This window comes from Micromys minutus, assembly GCF_963924665.1.
Source record: "Micromys minutus genome assembly, chromosome: 20".
In the NCBI taxonomy this organism is placed as follows: Eukaryota; Metazoa; Chordata; class Mammalia; order Rodentia; family Muridae; genus Micromys; species Micromys minutus.
The window spans coordinates 13,616,052-13,634,656 of record NC_137955.1 but is presented as its reverse complement, the minus strand read 5'-3'; the positions used below and the strand labels follow the sequence as shown (position 1 = coordinate 13,634,656).

General features: G+C 42.8%; 1 protein-coding gene across 1 annotated transcript in view; it reads right to left on the bottom strand.

Annotated features, from left to right (window-relative positions):
* Positions 1-18,605, bottom strand: part of ANKRD55 (ankyrin repeat domain 55) — a gene marked incomplete at its 5' end in the record, with an annotated part of 92,239 nt that overhangs the window by 9,280 nt on the left and 64,354 nt on the right. The window contains 3 exons of the mRNA XM_080933857.1: positions 4,669-5,333; positions 9,374-9,541; positions 16,152-16,336. Of these exons, the coding sequence (XP_080789983.1) occupies positions 4,669-5,333; positions 9,374-9,541; positions 16,152-16,336 (1,018 nt within the window). The remainder of the gene's footprint in view (positions 1-4,668; positions 5,334-9,373; positions 9,542-16,151; positions 16,337-18,605) is intronic.

The following is an 18,605-nucleotide window of genomic DNA, read 5'->3' as shown; positions in this document are numbered from 1 at the left end:
TGTTCTGGTTTCTGTTAATAACCTTGTGTAATTGCAGCAAGGACAGTCTCTCATGAGTTCTTGGAGGGTCATGTTATCTGAGACTTGAGTGAGGGTCTCTTCTCTGGGGGGGGGATCTTTCAATTAGCATCTTGTCTTTAAGCTGTAGTGCTTAGCACGGGGACTAATGAAGGGCAGGTATGGTGTCTTCCTTCTATATTCCCAACACTTGGGAGGTTAGGACAGGAGGATTACTGTGAGTATGTGGTCTGAGCTACAGAGTGAGACCTTGTCTTAAAAAACAAAAAGCAAATGAATAACCCCCCAAATCAAACTCAAAACCCAATCAACCAGACCCAAGCAAAACAATAGCAAACTTATGTCAAGTAGCATCTGTTAGTTACTGTTTTACTTTGTCCATAACAACTCAGTCTGTTCCTGTGTGTGTGTGTGTGTGTGTGTGTGTGTGTGTGTTGTTGTGTGAGTTTTGTGTGTAGTTTGTGTGAGTGTATATATGGTGTTCTATGAGTGTGTCTGTGAGAGTGTATATAGTATAGATAAGTGTGTGTGGTTTTGTATGTGTGTGTGGTGTTGTATGAGTGTATGTGTAGTTTGTGTGTGTATATGGTGTTCTATGAGTGTGCGTGAGAGAGTGTGTATAGTATGTATAAGTGTGTGTGGTTTTGTATGAGTATGTGGTGTTGTGTGAGTGTATGTGTAGTTTGTGTGAGAGTATGCCTGTGTGTAGAGTAGTATGTGTGAGAATGTGTGTGTAGTGTCTGTAAGTGTATTTGGAGCTGTGTGTGTGTGTGGTGTTGTATATGTGCGACGTTGTGTGTGTATGTGTGGTATGGTGTAAGTGTGTATATGTGTGTATACATTTATGTAGTGTATGAGAGTGTGTATATGTGTGAAGTGTGTGGGAGAGTATGTGTATCGTGTGTGAGAGTGTGTAGTGTATATGATGTGTGTGAGTATAAGTGTGTAGTGTATGTGAGAGAGAGAGAGAGAGAGTGTGTGTGTGTGTGTGTGTGTTTGTGTGTGGTGTTAATTATGCACTGCTGATCTCACATTTACTGAAAGTCTCGGAAATACCTACTTCAGACTTACTGCACAGGAGACTAAGGCTGAAAGCTTGGTAGGTGTGCATTCATGAAAGGCAGCCTTAGAATACTAAGTATGTATCTACTGAAGCCCAAATCTCATCTTTTAAGGACCCAGGAGCCACTCAAAATAACAAGACTGAAACCTCGAATGCTCGGTGAGAGAACAGCCTCCCCAATTGACCATCCTTCACCAGGATATGCAGCTGGCCTAGACTTAGTTACCCTAGCCAGCTCACTTGCGTTTTGTTTCTTATGATGCCTGCAGGATTCCACCCCCAGTCCTTTTTTGATTTGTTTAGAGTCTGGCTGAAGATGGCCTTAAATTCTCTCTGTAGCAGAAGCTGGCACTAAACTCCTGATTCTCCTGCTTTGACCCCGTCACTTCCAGTGTTAAGAACATGTGTCACTACACGAAACTATTTATTTGCTTCTAATTGACCTGAAAAAAAATCATCAGTTTTTCAGGGTGTGGTGACACATGCATAAAATCCCAGGACTTCAGAGGCTGAGGCAGGAGTATTGTCAGGAGTTCAAGAAATACCCAGTCTGTGTAGGAAATCCCAGGGATACAGAAAGCGACTATGTCTCAAAAAACAAATGAAAACAAAAAACCTCTCTCCTCATGCTCCTGATAAGATTCTGAACAGGGCTTTGAAGAGTTGTGAGGCTGGACAATGCACCCACTGGTCACCTCGCCTCCAGTCGCCTTTCCCCTTGCTCCTAAATCACAAGTATCTATACCCCATAATACTCTCAAGCCCTCACCAGGGGGAGGTGGTCTGAGATTTGGGTCCCTGCCTCTTTGTTTGGTCCTGTTGCCAACTAACCCATTCTTTTTCTGTAAACACCAATTCCAGCAATTTGGTAAAGATCAAAGTGTGTTTTGACAGAAATTAAGATAGCTCTTTTCCTATTTTTGAGTCAGTGTGCAACTTTTTTTTTTTTTTTTTTTTTTTTTTTTTTGGCTTTCTGTTTTAGGTAGCTGAACCCAAACCTCACTTATATTAAACAGACAGGAACAGAACAAGATTTCCAAGTTTTCAAAAGGTTCTCTAAAAAAAGCATTATTAGCTTGGCCAGGCTAAAACTAACTCCAAAAGGAAGGCTCAATTGAAGCCTCAGCAGCCACCAAATTGTCAAAGGTGGTAGAACCATGTGTTCCCTCTCTGCTCCTTGGCAGCAACAATATGAAAACATCACCCATGCCACAGCCTGAAAGTTTCAGTGCTCTATGGGGCAAGCAAACTCTTGAGAGGCTTATCTCATAAATAAACAAATAGCCTTCATGTGCACATCCATAATTATCCTGTGCTGAGAGATTTACATGCATATTTATGTACACGAGAAGGAGCCATATTCTTCTTTAGAAGCTTCATGCAACAAACACACCAATGACCAAGGCAGACCCAACATGTTGTGTCTAAGATAGGATGGTTGAGGATGGAAGGGTGTCTTAGGATTTGATTGCCATGACCACGGCAACTCTTATAAAGGAAAATGGTTACAGTTTCAGAGGTTTGGTCTATTACTGATATGGTAGGAAACAGGATAGATGGCAGGCCGGCAGACATAGTCCTGTATCAGGAGCTGAGACTTCTACATCTGCAACCAAAGGCAGCAGGAAGAGAGGGAGACACTGGGCATAGCTTGGAGCATCTGAAACCTCAAAGCCTAACCCCAGTGACACACTTTCTCCAACACGGCCACACTTCCTAATAGTGCTACTCTTTGGCGACCAAGCTTCCAAACATATGAACCTATGGGGATAATTCCCACGCAAACCACCACAAGGAGTGGCTCAGTTGGTAAAGTATTTTAAAAATACAAGGGTCTGTGTTTCTCTGAACCCACGCGACACTGCTGAACAGGCTGTTGTCATCTCGTGTTCACAGCAGCTCCTCTAACCTCATTGGCTAACCCCAGGCCAATGAGAGACCCTGTCTCAAACAGGTGGGCATCGTTCCTGAAGATGGCACTCAAAACTGTCCCTTGACCTCCAAGGTGTCTACATACATGTGCACATACAAGAGTTAAAAAAATGATTGATAAGTTCCACATCCAAACAGAAACATGACCCTCCACACTTAAAATAAAAAAAGAACTCGTTTTTTTTCCTTTTTAAAACTTAGACAGAAATGTGAGTTAAATAAATATATAATGTCCTCCCTGAACCCTACTATAAAAATGCCTGACGTATATTGACAGAGAATTAGTGATGTAAATAATTCTGCATAGTACTGGGAACAGTGGCACCCAAGAAGACATCGGCTACCCTGGGCCAATCAGTTACATTCTTGTGGGAATGTTGGCTTCAGTTTCTCCAGAGAAACTAGAATCTTTAGTTGTGTGGGTTTTTTTTTTTTAAATGTAAAATGTTAAGTTTTAAATATTGGTAATTGATTCATTCAAACAAAACCCAAGGCACACTGTGTGAGTGAACAGAGTTGGGAAGTTGTTGTATGGCCTGAGAATCCCTTATAAATCAATTTTTATTTAAACTAAAACTAAGAGTTGGGGAGATGGCAGAAGCTTATCATCCAGAGCTTGAAGGGTAGAGGCCAGAGAGGCGTCAAGGTTATCTCCAGCTACGTAGTAGGTTCTAGGCTAGCTTTCTTAAAAGAGCAAATGGCAAAATACATTACGTAGTTTATGTATTATGTATAAGGAGGGGAACATTAATGTATATGAATAATATTTGTATGTATATAAAATGTAAGCATCCTTTTAATTATTTTCTTTGAGAAAGAGCCTCCCTATGTAGACCAGGTTGGCCAGGATCTCACAATGTAGATCAGGCTGGCCTTGATGCACTCAGAGATCTGCCCATCTCTGGCTTCTGAGTCCTGGATTATGAACAACAATCTCTGCCAAACTTAAGTTCCTCAGCACGATAATTATTACAGGGTATGTATTCATAGTTTGTGTTTATTGGTAGAAATTATTTTTAAAGCCCAGGACAAAGTCCCTTGAGTCTGAGGGCAAAACAGTCACACAGAAAAGCTGAGACTACAGGAAACTGTCAGCAGCAGGGAGATGGCAGAGGACTGGGGGGAGGGGGAGGGGTATTTCGTGATTAAACACAGTCATGTATGCAGATGTATAAAATGTGTCTGAAAGCAAGAGCAATGCTTGAGTGGCTGTGGGTGAAGGAAGAAGGAGCACGGCCATGCAAGCCTTCGGTGTGTGGGAGACACAAACTATAAACGTGCAAATATGTTGCCTTTCTACACAGGCACAAATGAGGCCATTTGTCTCCACAAAGGTTTGGTGGGGTGGATCATGAGTGGGGACTGAATGATTAGTTAAAGCACATGGTTTGCTAACTGTACAAGCAACTTAATTTCTTGAGAATGAGCATGCCACCAACTCTAGGGAAGAATGGCGTTTAGGGGGGATAGCAATACCCTTTACTCAGGGTGGAAAAGCTGAAAAGTTTTCACTGCCCAGAAATCTTCAAACTGGGACAAAATTAAAAGCAGCTGTGCTCCCCAGTTTATTGGAACCTGGCGGTTACTAGCTTAATTGTACACAAGACACTCCGCGTGTGAGGGAGGCCTTGAGGAGAGAGAATGAAGTCCATTACCTGGTGAGGGATTATGTAGATTAGGAAGATATGGTGGCCCAGAGAGCTCCTGGTGACCAGACTGACCAGCCAACAGCCTGTCTAGTAACTTATCAGAAGAAGACACGGTCCAAGCCTTACAGGAGAACACCTGCCTAGTGTCACCCTTCCAGGGATTATCTAGTGACACCTGGCAGCCAGTTCTATTATTTAACAAGTCCTGTTCACTTTGGCTTTTCTGAGAACGTTGGGCAGGATGCTGAGGACCAGAGCTCAGGCCAGCATGGGAGGTGGCTCCATGGGAGGCTGTCAGGAAGTTACTTCCCAGGGTGATGGGTGGGAGACTCTGTGTTCTGATTGGTGGAAGCCCCTTTCGGGCCAGGGGTTTCTTTTCTGGCAAGAGATACTTCGAATTCTCTGAGGTCCTCTTCTTAAAGACAACCATGTCCACCTGGTCACCAGTCTGATCTTGGCAGTTGGTATCCACGACGCTGTCAAAGGTGGCGATGATGTCATTGACTTCCGAGGTGTCCTCCTCCTTAGGTCTGGCCCTGCTCTGGTCCTTCTGATGGGTTTTCTGCTCCTCTTTCTTAGTTTTGCAGAAGATTTGGTTGAGCACGCTAAATCTTCCTTCCTTCTTTTGGGGTTGACTGTTCTGGGAGGGAAGAGGCCTGGCAGGCTCTGCTCTAGAGAAACAGGAAAAGAAAAAGAATGCCAGGCGAGGCCAGGAAATGTGGGAAAGATCAAGACATGGTACCCTCGACCCCATTCCATCTGCTTGATCAGCTAGTCTGGGCTCAGGCACAGGTGCCCATTGTCTTCAAGTCGAGGTTTTGTACAAGAGTTCCCATGTTCTATTAACTCCTTTCTGTGGTGGTACCTCAGCATTTTGTCCCTTGCTCTCCCCTCTCTGTGCTACCCACATCTCTCAGGGGCTGGGTTCACCCTTCCCCATTTTGTTTCTTTGACAGCACTATATGTGTATGTAATGTCATGCTATAATGCATGGAAGAAACTTCAGGCATTTTACCTCCCTCTGCTCCTCCCCCCGCCCGTCACTCCCCTGTAACTCTCCCCCCCACCTCTCTCCCTCTCCTTTCTCCTTTCCTTACATGTGAAGACTAGAGGTTGATGCTATGCGGCTTTCACTGTTTCTGTCAACCTTACCTAGTTATTTAATCTTTGACACTTATTAATAATTGTGTATGTAAGAGTTCTTTGAGAGAAGCTGCACCCCCCATCTTCGCAGGGGTTGCAATGTCACAAGTCCAGAGCCTAATTCTCTCAGGACATTTTTAACCCTTTTAGCAGCCATTGGTTGCTCTCCTCTGTTGGTGACCGCTACGGCAATCTTGTGGTATGAGCAATCAACCAAAAGGCTGAGAATTGCCAGAAAGTACCTGAGGCCAGTATCAGAAACTCCCTTGCTCTCTTCTAACCTGCCTACCAAATGTTTCCATCAATTTGTTTGCAAGGTGTCTTGCTTTGCAACTTTCTGTGTTCTGTTTCTATGAAAACTTCATCTTGGAACATAGAGTTTGAGGTAAGCTTAGTCTGTTTCCAGGCCATGGCCACTTATATGTAGCTCCAGAATAATCCATCTCTGATCCCTTTTGGGGTGAGAGTTGTGATTTTATGCTGAGATCTGTGTGGAGGATGCAAGTAAGTGTGGGTGCTTGCCTGCCAAGGAAGTCAGAGGACAACTTTGTGAATCTGTTTCTCTCCTTTGACCTTTGTGTGGGCTTCAAGGATAGAACTGTAGTGCAAGCTTGCATGCCTCTTTACCTGCTGAGCCATGTCTCGGGCCCAACTCGAGTTAATTAATTAATTAATTAATAATTGTTAATTTATTAATTATTCATTAGAGACAGGGCCTCTAACGGAATATGAAGCTTGCTTACTCAGCTAGATTGGCTGGTTAGCACACCATAGACAACTCTTGTCTCCATTTCTGTGAGTGGCTTTTTACATGGTTTCTGGGGGGATCAAACTTAGGTCTTCATATTTGTTACACAAGCATTTGCTGACTGAACCATCTCTCAGCCTCCAGAGGCTATATTCTCTTAACTAACTCATGGCAATGTGTTTTCAACTGTTGATTAAGCTGAAATAGCTTAATATGACAGTCAACTGTGGCATATGCATTAGAAATACCCAAAATTAACCTGTAAGCTCTACTTGCCCAAGGACCAGGTAACCTCCTGGAATGCTGGGAGTTGTAGTTCTTGGAATATAATAAAAGTCTCCTGCAGTGGACTATAGGTTTCTCTTTGTAAATCCCCATGAGACTTATTTCACGGTCACTCAGCTTCAGGGAGTGGTCCTGACCAAAGTCCATCTTTTGGTCGGTATTTAATATTTAATAAAGCTTGCTTCAGATTTGGCTCAAAATGGTGGAATTGGTTTTTCTCTGGCAAATCTCAGGATTAACATAAGGTGTGAGTTCAGGTCTCGAATGGCAGAGAGAGGCAGGGAGCTTCAGACATAATTCTATTTCTTCTGAGAGTTCCCAGGATCCCAGCAGCATTGGCATTGCGTACCTCAGAGTCTTGCCTATTTTATGATGTTTGTTTTACACATCAAAAAAAAAAAAAAAACTCTAAATATGGTTATAAAAAATACTCTACTAAAGGAATAGGCAGAGAAGGCCTAGAGTTTGAGCTGCAGTGGGCAAGGAAGTTGTGTGTGCCGGAGGTTGGGTGTGCCGGAGGTTGGGTGTGGTGATGTGAGGAATGCTCAACTCTCCGAGCAAACTCAAATGTGAGAAGGGTAGTGCCATAGTTTGGTGCTGGCTCCAGCTGAGTTTCCCTGAGGCGGTGTTCTGTTTTAGTCGTTTGGGAAGTCTGTGCTATTCTCCTTTGAGGCCACAATCCAGCCAATACTTCCTGCAGTAGGGATCAGCCATGAAACTGGACCCACTTGCAGCTGCCAAGAGGGAGACTACAATGTTACTCTTCAGAGCAAGATGCTGTAGTCTGTTTGAAAAACACTAGCACTAAACGAGATTCAGACAATGGATATTTTCTCACTACAAATGTACACACACACACACACACACACACACACACACACACACACACAGAGCCATTTCTATTTTTACATTTTTAATGCATTTTTAAAATCTCCCCTTTCACTATGCAAGTCACATGGTCAAATGAATGACTGCCCAGAATTGAAACTACCTAAGTTACTCAGCTAGCCACATAGCAGAATATATGAACAATGGAACAGCACGTGGAATTCTAGAAACAGTGGGCGTGGCTAAGACACAAGGCTTCCCAGAGTGTGCATCTTACTAGTGCTATCATATAAGCAGCTGGGGAAAGGAAAACACTGACTAAATTTTGTCTTCTTTTTTTTTTCATAATAGTTTCTGGACTAATACAGTAATATTTTGCTGCTTCTGGATTTACAGATGAAACACTTTTTAGTGCAGTTAAACATATACTCGGTTTGAAGGGATTGGGAAAGTTTCTTGACTTGATATATTTTAATTTTGTATTTTCATTTTTATATTTTATTTATTATTAGTTTTTGTTCTTTTGAACACACTGGTTGAATCTTCCCTTGAGGCAGCTGTGTATCAGCTTTATCAGTCTCATTCTGCAATGTGCACAGCACCTAACAACTGACTGTTTGTAGGAGCAGTGCTTAAACTCACTTTTTTTTTCTTGGAAAGAAACCCAGTAGATCTGATGACATTATGTTGCTTTCAGGTTTGATCCCCCTCACCCCTACACAGTGTGGGATTCAGCATTCTGATGTTGAAAGCTTGCACAGAAGCAAAGCCCAGAGGAACACAAACCTGTATATTGAATGGTAATTGGTCCTAGTGTGGTGGTATTAATTTCTGTCCTTAGTGGTGTTGGGCTTTGATCAGATGAAATTTTTGTACCATAGTGCAAGCTTCAAAGTTTGTTTAATTGCCAAAAACATAAATAATATGCCAAGAGTGTAAAACAGTGCTGGTCTTACTACTTTTCTTTGTTTTGGAAAATAGCAACACTAAATAAAATCGTTATTATTTATTTATTTATTCATTTATTGATGGTGTCTTCTTACATCAATAGCTCAAACTGGCCTCAAACTCATGATTCTCCTGCTTTTGATTCCAGAGTCTCCGGATTACAGCTACAATATTGTTTTAATTAAAATATGGTTTTGTTCTAACATGTAGCAATCCCAAATTTATTATTACCTAAACAAATAACAAAACAAATATTTTATTGAAGTTAAATATATTGAAGTTACAGAATGGTGACAGATGTAACTCAGACTTTAAAAGCTCTTTGGTATCTTCAGAAAGTTTTGAGAGTGTATAATAATCTTGGAAAAAGTAATTTAGGCAAAAGCAGGAAGAAAGGGAGAGGAAGGGGAGGTTTAAGTTCTTTGGCCCATAGCTGATGGAGTCAGGCTTGTTCAGTTCTCCTGTTCCACACAAGGAAGACCATTTCACTCCATCATAGATGACAGTAACTGATTAGATAATTAATAACACTACTTATGTCATTCTCATACTATTAAATTACTGCAGCCAGCTAGATGGCTCAGTGGATAAAAATGTCTGTCACCCAGCCCGATGACATGAATTTCACATACTGAAAGCTATTCTCTGACCTTTACCACCCTCCTCCAAACACACACTCACACACAAAACCACACACTACTATGGCTGGGTTTACGCGTTGGTGGTTTATAAAAACTTTAATGCATCAGAAAAACTCACCGGCCTTCTCGGGACAGGAGCCTGACACAGGCCGTGTGACCGCAGTACACAGCATAGGCCAGGGGCGTGCTCTCGTTCATGTCCCTCAGGTTGCTGTCCATACCCAAGTCCAGCAGCGACTGGACACATTCTGCCTTTCCAGCAGCTGCAGCCCAGTGCAGGGGTGTCCTGGGGGGATGACAGAGACAAAGCACAAGAGGCTGAGTCACACAACCTTCCAGGCTTAGCCATGGCTGGCTTCCAGCCAGAGTCAGGAGGAAGGACAATCCCCTTGCTGTTCATGGTACAAAAGAAAGTATGGACCCAGGATAGGGAGGCTGGGGTGTGTGCAGGAGGCTTCCTCCACCTCTGTGCATTCTCTCTGCCTTTCTCATCTCTGCTTTTCCTGAGAATGTCCTAGAATAGGAAGTCTCTTTACACACAGTTCCAACTGCCTTCTAAGAATGCTGACTCAATTTACCCTCTTACAGCTGAGTTCTTACTTCTTTAAAGTCTTTGTTAGTTTGGCAGAATGGTACTTGGATTCTGTTTTCCTATGTGCTTCTTTACTAGAAAGGCTGCACTTGCCATTTGAATTTCTTCACCAAAATCACTCTTAATGCCTTTTGTTTAGTTTTGCCTTAAAAAAAAAAAAAAGGTAGATTTGCACTGTATCGCATAGACTAGCCTTGAATACACAGACCTCTGCCTCAGCCTCTCTAATGCTGGGATTATAGGCATGTGCCACACTATAGACAGTTTCTATTTGTCTGTTAGAGTATTAATGTTTTTCTTAGTAATTTAAGTGGGCTCTTTACGTATTAAAGACACATGATTTATCGATCAACTATACAAATGTCAAAAGTTTTGTTATTCAATCTTGGTTTTAGTGATTTTTCTATAAAAAACGAAAACCATTGACATTTAATTACATTTCATTTTATCTTTTTTTATATTTAGAAAGTACTTTCTTAACCAGAAGGCAGATAATCAACAACACTTAACCATGTTTTTAAAAAAATTATAAAACCAGTGTTTTCTTAATAAACTATAGAGGGCTCAGACAACAGGGGGAAATATTTATAAATCACATGTGCAACGAAAGGCTTAAAATTAGATGTACATCAGCTTCCAGAGCTGAACAAGAAGAAAAGTGGCAGAAAAGCAAAATAGACATTTCACCCAAAAAGAGATGTGGGTAGTGAGACGCTCAAGAAGAAACACCACAGGCTCAAAAACACCTTGTCAAGGCCAGTCTGCCCTACAAAGGGAGACCCTGCTTCAACAACAACAAAATTATTTAGGGAAAGGCAAGTTTAAATAGCAAAGAGATACTACCTGCTTGTTTAAATGTTTGCAATAGGGAAAACCCCAGCAAAGATTGCTAATAATTAATGGGGTAAAAATGTAGACGACCTGAACTTGCTTACAATCTTAGCAGAAGTTTTACAAGTTTACTATATCCTGAATATGGGACCCAGAAATTGCCACTGCTAGATACCTAGGTAGAGAAATGAAAACTTAGCTCTCAAATGTTTATAGCAACTGCACCCTAACTTCCCCAAACTAGAAGAAAGCCACCATCATGGGCCAGTGGATAAACAAATTGAGGTTCCTCTATACTGTGGAATATGACACAATGACAGACCCAACAGGCTACTAATGAGTGACAGTCGAGATAAGCCCCAAGTGTATTTTGCTAAGTGACATGAGCCAAGCTTAAAAGTGACTTTCCTCCTTTTAAAGACCTGAACTCTGAAGTGCTTTGAGCACTGACATGTTGGATGTCACAAGTGGAAAATTCTATATTTGACCCTGGAGGACTAGTCAGAGCTGAAGTGCAAGTACATTTAACTACCTTGAGGCTATGTGCTTAAACACACTTTGTGTTTAGACTTGGTTTCATTTTAAGATGTCTCATTATATTTATGAAAGTCTTCCCCAATCTCAACAATTCAGAAATCTGAAATACTTCCCATGGTGGCTCAGAGACAGTCAACTACAGTCACAAGTATATGACATTCCAAAAAGAACAAACTATAGAGAGAACAATTTATGGTTGCCAGGGCTTAGGATGGGAGTGTGTGCCACTATAACAAGGCAGCACTGCAGTTAATGGGGCTGTTCTGGCTTTTGTTTCTGTTAGCACATAATCTATGCAAGTTAAAAGTTAAAACCAAAAACCAAACAACGGGATTAGTTTTTCCGTGCCTATAGATTAGAAAGAAAATCAGTATTTTTTTTACTAGATTTATTTAGACTAAAAATAAGAACTGTGTTTTGACATGGTCCTCATTTTTATAAATTCAGCATCCAGGAAGCCAAGGAACCATGACTGGATGTTTGAGGTCAGCCAAGGTTATACAGTAAATTCCTATCTCTGGGTATGTGTCATATATGTGCATATTCTTTTATAATATGTGGCCCATTTTCCTCAATGTTATTTATTAGTGTGATTGCTTGTTCTTCTCTCTCTCTGGCCTGGCTTTTTTTTTTTTTTTTTTTTTTGGAGATAGAGTTTTTTTGTGTGTAGTACTGACTGTCCTGGAGGGCACATTGTGGACCAGGCTCTTCTTGAACTCAAAGATTAGCCTGCCTCTTCCTCCCCGAGTGCTGGGATTACACTCGTGCACCACCTGGTTAATGTGACTGTGTATTTTCCACATGTCCTCTGTCCTCTATGTAAAGGCATGGTTGGCTTTGTTCTTAAGTTTAGGGGACAGATGTGGCAGGTAGACACGACAAATAATGTTTTCCTGCTTCCAAACGCCTGCCTTAAAACCGGGAGCCGATCTAAAGCAGAGGCAAAATATTTAACTGCACATACAAAGGGAGTTGAGTCCTCCAATTCTAGACAGAGTGTTCTCCCTCAGATATGACATAAGGGTGATAATGCCCTAAGCATATAGTTCGGTAATAGAGCATGTGTGCCTTGTGCCAGGCACTGGATTTGAACTCCAGTTCCATCAAAAACTGAGGTTGATTAGAGCATAAAGATTACTGGGCTAAGCAATAGGTCCCAGAGCTCAGCTTCTTCAGTGGAGCTAGTGGGAGGGAGGGCCCTGTCAGAGTGGTGTGTCTAGCCAGTGGGACCCCCTTCAACCCACGATGACCATACTCCCACGAACAGCCTAGAGAGTGAAGTCTCATCTGATCAAGAGGTTCATCTCTTACCTCTACTTTTATACATTTGGTATTGTGAAAATTCTATAATCAACCAAAAGAGATGGAGGCTACATTTTCCATTAGTCTACTAGATGAAAATGAGAAATGACAGGGCTGGTTTGGTAGCTCAGTGGTAGTGTGCTTGCCTAGCACGCTGAGGGCCCAGGTTAAATTCCATACTGAGAAAAAGAGGATTAAATTATAGATGATACAATTGTTACTATTTTTAAAAATCTTGGTTGTCACAAATCACTCATACTTTATATGGCGAATAGTCCACTCTTTTCATTAGATGCACTTCACAGTGCACGGAGGAAGGGAATGAGAGCATTTAACTTACTGGGTTGTACCTACAGCATATATCGATTGCATCACCTAAGCTCTGAAGGGTCTCAACCAAACAGTTGCTGAAAGGATGCTTCAATGAGGTTTTCTTATACTTTCTTACACTATGGACAAAACAACTCCGGGAAACAGTGCACTGTGGCCTTTCACTTTCTATGAGAAGTGAGAATTTGAACAGTTCATTTGGTACCTTGTTCTGGATATGTCTTTAAGCATCCCAGTGTACATCAGGACCTTTCATGTAAAGCAGATGTTTTGGGACTAATATCTGTGGCTAAGATAACATATAAGGAGAGTTGGGTGGGTTGGGGTACAGCCAGAGTGTTGCATCTCTTCTAAGTATTAACCGAATGCGTCTTCCTTAGCCGTAGCTATGGGTTGTTTTGTGCTCACATGTTTTTGGACGTGTTACAGACTTGCAGTTGCTTGGAAATTTCTATCAGATCAGAGGCGATGAGTAACCTTGGCCATTAGGCTTTTGAAAAACACTGTGCAAAGAGACTAGACTCTTGAATCTTCTATAGTTTTGTGTAGGCCACATTTTGGATGATATAATGTCACACTGTCAGGTTCTGGCTTTTACTTTTTTTTCTGGGGACTGGGGTTAGGAAGGCAGAGAGAGATGCCATTACTATGAATGAGGTCTCCCTTGAAGAGATTGACCAAGCTTCCTGTCTCTCCATCCAAAGAAGGGCATGGCCGTGGCAGGCTCTCCTTGTTCTGGGGCCAGGGTCTTGTGCATGCTGGAGAGGGCCAAGCAACCCTCAGGCATGGAACACCTGGAAGTGGTCAGAGAAGGGCCTTGGGACTGAGTATCTCTGCACATAGTGAGGCCGCTGGGCCCAGAAGTGTTCTCTGTGTTAAACATCCCTTTGTACTTTATAACACCTTGGCATAGTGGTTCCTAATGCTGTGAACGTTTAATACAGTTCTTCATGTTGAGATGAACCCCCAACATAAAATCATATTGTTACTACTTCATAACTGTTTTGTTACTGTTATGGATTGTAATGTAAATATCTGATGTGTAACCTCAAAGGGGTGTGGCCCACAGGTCAAGAACTGCTGCCTTAGAAAGGCGATGTCTCATCAATACAACGATAGATCACTCTGCATCTGAATATGGCAGGAAGAATTTGTTCCATTCTACTTAGAGCCCTCCAGACAATATTTTACGTGACGAAACTAGAGAAGATTATTCTGTCCATTTAGAAGAAAATAATGTCAATAAATTCAATAAATTACCAACATGCAACCATTCATTTTGAAGGTTTGTGAAATAAATCCTGACTTACTTCTGCTAAGACCAACTGTTTTAATTCCTCTGGTCATCATAGAAGGGGTGTGGAGAAACGAGAGGAACAGACTGACAACCTCTGATTCACATACGGAGACTTTCTGTGGCAAATCTGACACCGGTTCTGAACTCTCTGAGCTATTGTTCCTTTCCCATCTTGAGGCTGCAGGTTCACACCTGCAGGCACAGCAGACTGGCCTCAGCCATTGCTACGAGGAGCGAAAAGTCAGGACCCATGATTTAAGGCAACCGAGCAGAGACCAGCACTGGGCGATGGTGGCCTCTGGGTGGTGAGGGATGATGGGTGGAAGGGTGGGATGATGAGCGGAGGAAGGGTGCAGGGTTGCTCTGGCTCTCAGTAGCTAAGGGTTGATTTGAGAAGCCTGTAAACATCCATGATGTTCCCAGAAATATGCAGGGAGGAGAATGTGATAAAAGGCTGTCCTCCTTGAAGAGAAACGAGTTGTTTATTGAAGTGAATTATGTCTTTATAGACTGATGGCATTTTGGGCATTTAAAACATGCAGGCTGCTTCTGCGGTATTTTTGAGAAGGCATTAATCTTCATATTTTAAATGCCATATATTATGTGTCTCAGCTTTCTCCCTACATTCATTTATTGTGTGTGGGTATGTTCCTGCAAGCTTGTGTACCATGGCTCTTGGATGGAGATCAGATAACAACTTTGTGGGACTCTGTTCCCTTCTTTCATTATATAAGATAGAGCTAAGTTTATCTGACGTGGTGAAATACGCCTTTATCTTCTGAGCCATCCCACCGGCCATTTTTTTAAATGGGGTGTTTCCATACTGTATTCAACACGAGAATACAAGATGGAGAATACACGAATGGCTTAGCCAGTGGCTTAGAGCTTCCTGGAAACTGGACTTCTCTTCTCACCTCACTGAACCATTTTCCTCTCTAGGCTTGTTTTCTTCCCTGAGGCCCAGGATAATGGTTGTGGTTCTGCAAAGCAGGAAAGAGTCTGCTCTGAGCTGGTTCCAGCAACTTTTGAAGTAGGCAAACTTCCTTTCATTTCCTGATGCTAAAACACATTCTTTTCTCCTTAAGTCTTGCCTCATCTTACTGACACCCCACCCTTTCTTACCTCACAGGATCAACACCTGCTTTTAGGAAAAAGTAGACTTCAACTTTAATTAAAATCATCAGGTTAGCCAATTCCAGCTTCTGAGACCTACAAGGAACATGAGTCACCCCTCCCTAACACAGACACACACAGACACACACAGACACACACAGACACACACACACACACACACACACACACACACTCAGAATTCAAGATATCTGGGGGAAGAGCTCTTGTGGACATCAAACATTATGCTATGCTCACTTCATACTTCAATAGAAAATGCTAAATACATCCTTAGATATTTTGTAATTCTTAAACATATTTTCAATAGTTTTGCCTATTATATTTTTTTTTCTTACATTTCTGTGGACTTAGTGACTAAACTAAACAAATGTTAGTAAGCAAGCTATTGTAGGTGATGAGCACTATGTTTACAAGATGTTAGGCAATCCTTCCCTGGATTACAAACATGCGCTGTGACAAATCATCGTACCTTCCAGACCCAGATTCCTTTCCCAGCCATCATCAATGACTGAAAAAAATCCCCAGTAAGGTCTAGGTAACAATTTGTGGCCATTACAATATATCTCAGGAGAGAAAAAAATAGGAACTTCATTAAGAACCAGGGCCCATAGCTCAACAGAAAACCTTCTGAGATCACTGCCTATGTTCGGTGAAGAGTGGAAAATCTGACAGCACTATAGTCATGATATCTCCATAACAATGATTTTTCCTCCTCTTACTAAAATAGAGCAAAGCTTGTTGTCACAGCACGGGTATTACCAGCAGTAAGGATGTAGTCGGAAATGATAGCACCTTCAACATTTTTATTTTAAGATTATCATTAGGAGAAGATGACTGGTAGTTAGTTCCCAGCACTTCCTAAGTTGCCACGGATACCTGTCATCCACATCCAGAGCCTGCAGGTTACACTCGGGGACCTTTGCCAGATCGTGAATGATGTCGCCAAAACCCGAAGCAGCCGCGATATGGACACACGTCTTTCCGCTCTCGTCGTCGTAGTTGATAATGGACGGGCCCTGGCGATGGCTCAGAATGATGGAGCACAGAATTCGATTTCCACTCTGCAAAAAGTCAGAGAAAACCCATCATGAACAGCCCTGTGCACGCTCCTGTCTATGATGAGCAGGGGTGGGGGTGGGGGAGAGACAGAGAGAGAGAGGGATGGGGGAGGGGAGAGCTGTTAAAAGATAAAGAATGGCTGAAGGAGGAAAAACCAGATTAGTTAGTCACTTCAAAATTTCTTTCCACAGAGGATGAGGACTAAGAGACCCATCTGCTTAAGACACCAGCTTGTCAAGTACTTGCATCATAGCCAACCTTTGACTATCCAATATGACTGTGTCTAAAGTTCACACTTTTGAACTACATAAATTATCCCCCCCCCCAAAAATTGCCACCCTCCCCCCAATTCTTGTAATGTTTTAAGTAAGTTTACAGTTCTGCGATGGTGGGCGCAGGTTTGGAGGGATGAAGAGTTAAAAGGAATGAGCTTCATGATCACGTGGTCTGATCTGCATGATCACGTGGTCTGATCTGCAGAGAATTTGGCTGTCCCTACCTCGCTTCTCGCTCCCATCCCCTCCTGGCTTGTCAGAAGTTTAGGCAATGACTTTAGTGACATAAACTTGCTTTAGTGAGATGGAGCGTAAATGTGGCAATGTGGCGATTCCATGTTGATTTTTTGTCTGCTCTCTTGGGGCCTGTACAGAAATCTAATCACAAGCAATGGGCCTCCTATGATTTGTACTTAATTTCTCCGACACATTTCCATTTCTCTCAATTCTCTGCCAGGAGTTCTGTCTCCAGCTGGGGCTAGCGTCCTTCGGCACCCAGTGAACTGGACCGCAAACATCAGCTGACGTCAGAGCTGGCCCGACAGGTGGGTCACCTAGACAACAATTAGATCTGCTCGCTTGACTTCCTCATTTCAGGGGACAGGGTGGTGATGAGGACAATGATGCAGGGAGGGAGAAAACAAGTCTCATTCCTCAGCCTGCCAGGATGAGAGACTCCTACCACTCCTCTCCAGTACTCAGAATCCATCCAGCAACAGGGCACCTGCTGGGCTTTTACTTCCTCTAGGACAGGGAGAGGCCTCGGGCAGAGCAGAGGGCACCAGCACAGGCTGGGCAGGAGTGGGTTCCTGACACAGGAGTTTGGGGGTTAGAATTGTGTGTGTGCAGGCATCATTGCCTAACCTGACTTCTCTTACAAAACTTGCAAATTTCTAGGTGGTGACCACAGAACATCGTATCCCCTGCCCCGCCCTGGACCTTGGCCACACAGCTGGGAAGTTGACCCTGCCTACAAAGTACACGGGTCTCTCTTCCTCTCACATTTCCTCTTCCCACTTCCTTTCCCTCTCTCACTGGACTTGGCTATAACGTGGTGTGTGCACGCCCACCTCGAGATGCCTGCCTCTTTGATCACACAGGGGCTTTTGTCAATTTTTCTAGAGTCTTTGACCCATGACATTGCTCAGTGCATTTTGAGGGGTCTGGGACACAGTTGAAACAGTCAGGTGACTTTTTTTCTTGGAAAGTAGGAGCTCCTTGAAAAGAAAAACAGGGAAAAGTGCCACCAAGGCGAATTTGTTTTGTTTACAGTTTCCTGGACAAGAAAAGGAATTCAGGTTGCCAAGGTGATTCAAAGGGCAACCAGCCCAGTTCAGCTTCCTCTCTTTGTATTGGAGGGGGCATTAAGGACAGAGGGAAAAAACAAAAGGAGGCCCCTCACCTCTGCTCCTTCTCCCCACCTGACCTTCAGTGTAGCCCATGCCTCTGGATAAGGCCAGTCAGACATCTCAGCTAGTTCTGCACTTCTTTCTTTGTGCCTTTTGCTGGGGCTTTTCCAGGTGATGCCTTTGCCTTCTCGTGGTTTCATGTGTAACATTATTATTTGTGTTTTACTCTTCTTCCTGAGCTTCCCTCAGAAATAATGGTGATAGCTGTGTGCACGGAGAGATGCTGACTGCGTAGTCCTGTTCTACACCGCTCTGACACGGATCCCAGGAGGTGGCTACTACTATTACTGGTACATTGGAAAGGTCAGGGAACAGAGGCAAGACGGACTCAGGAATCTGCTCTGGATCACAGCTAAGGATTAGCTGAGCCATTATTGACTCTGTAGGATTTGTATATTTTGATCTTTGAGGAAAGGACCCTGTATGTTCTCGCTGAGGCAGCCAAAGTGAAAACTGCTGTTCAGACCTGTCACATAAGTAGTCGTGATGGGTCTTGACGACTGAGGACTAAGTTCGTCAGTAGGCATTCTAGAAGTCTCTCTTAGGGATGCTGCCTTGGTGACCCTGGTGAGGATTTAGGGAGCCCC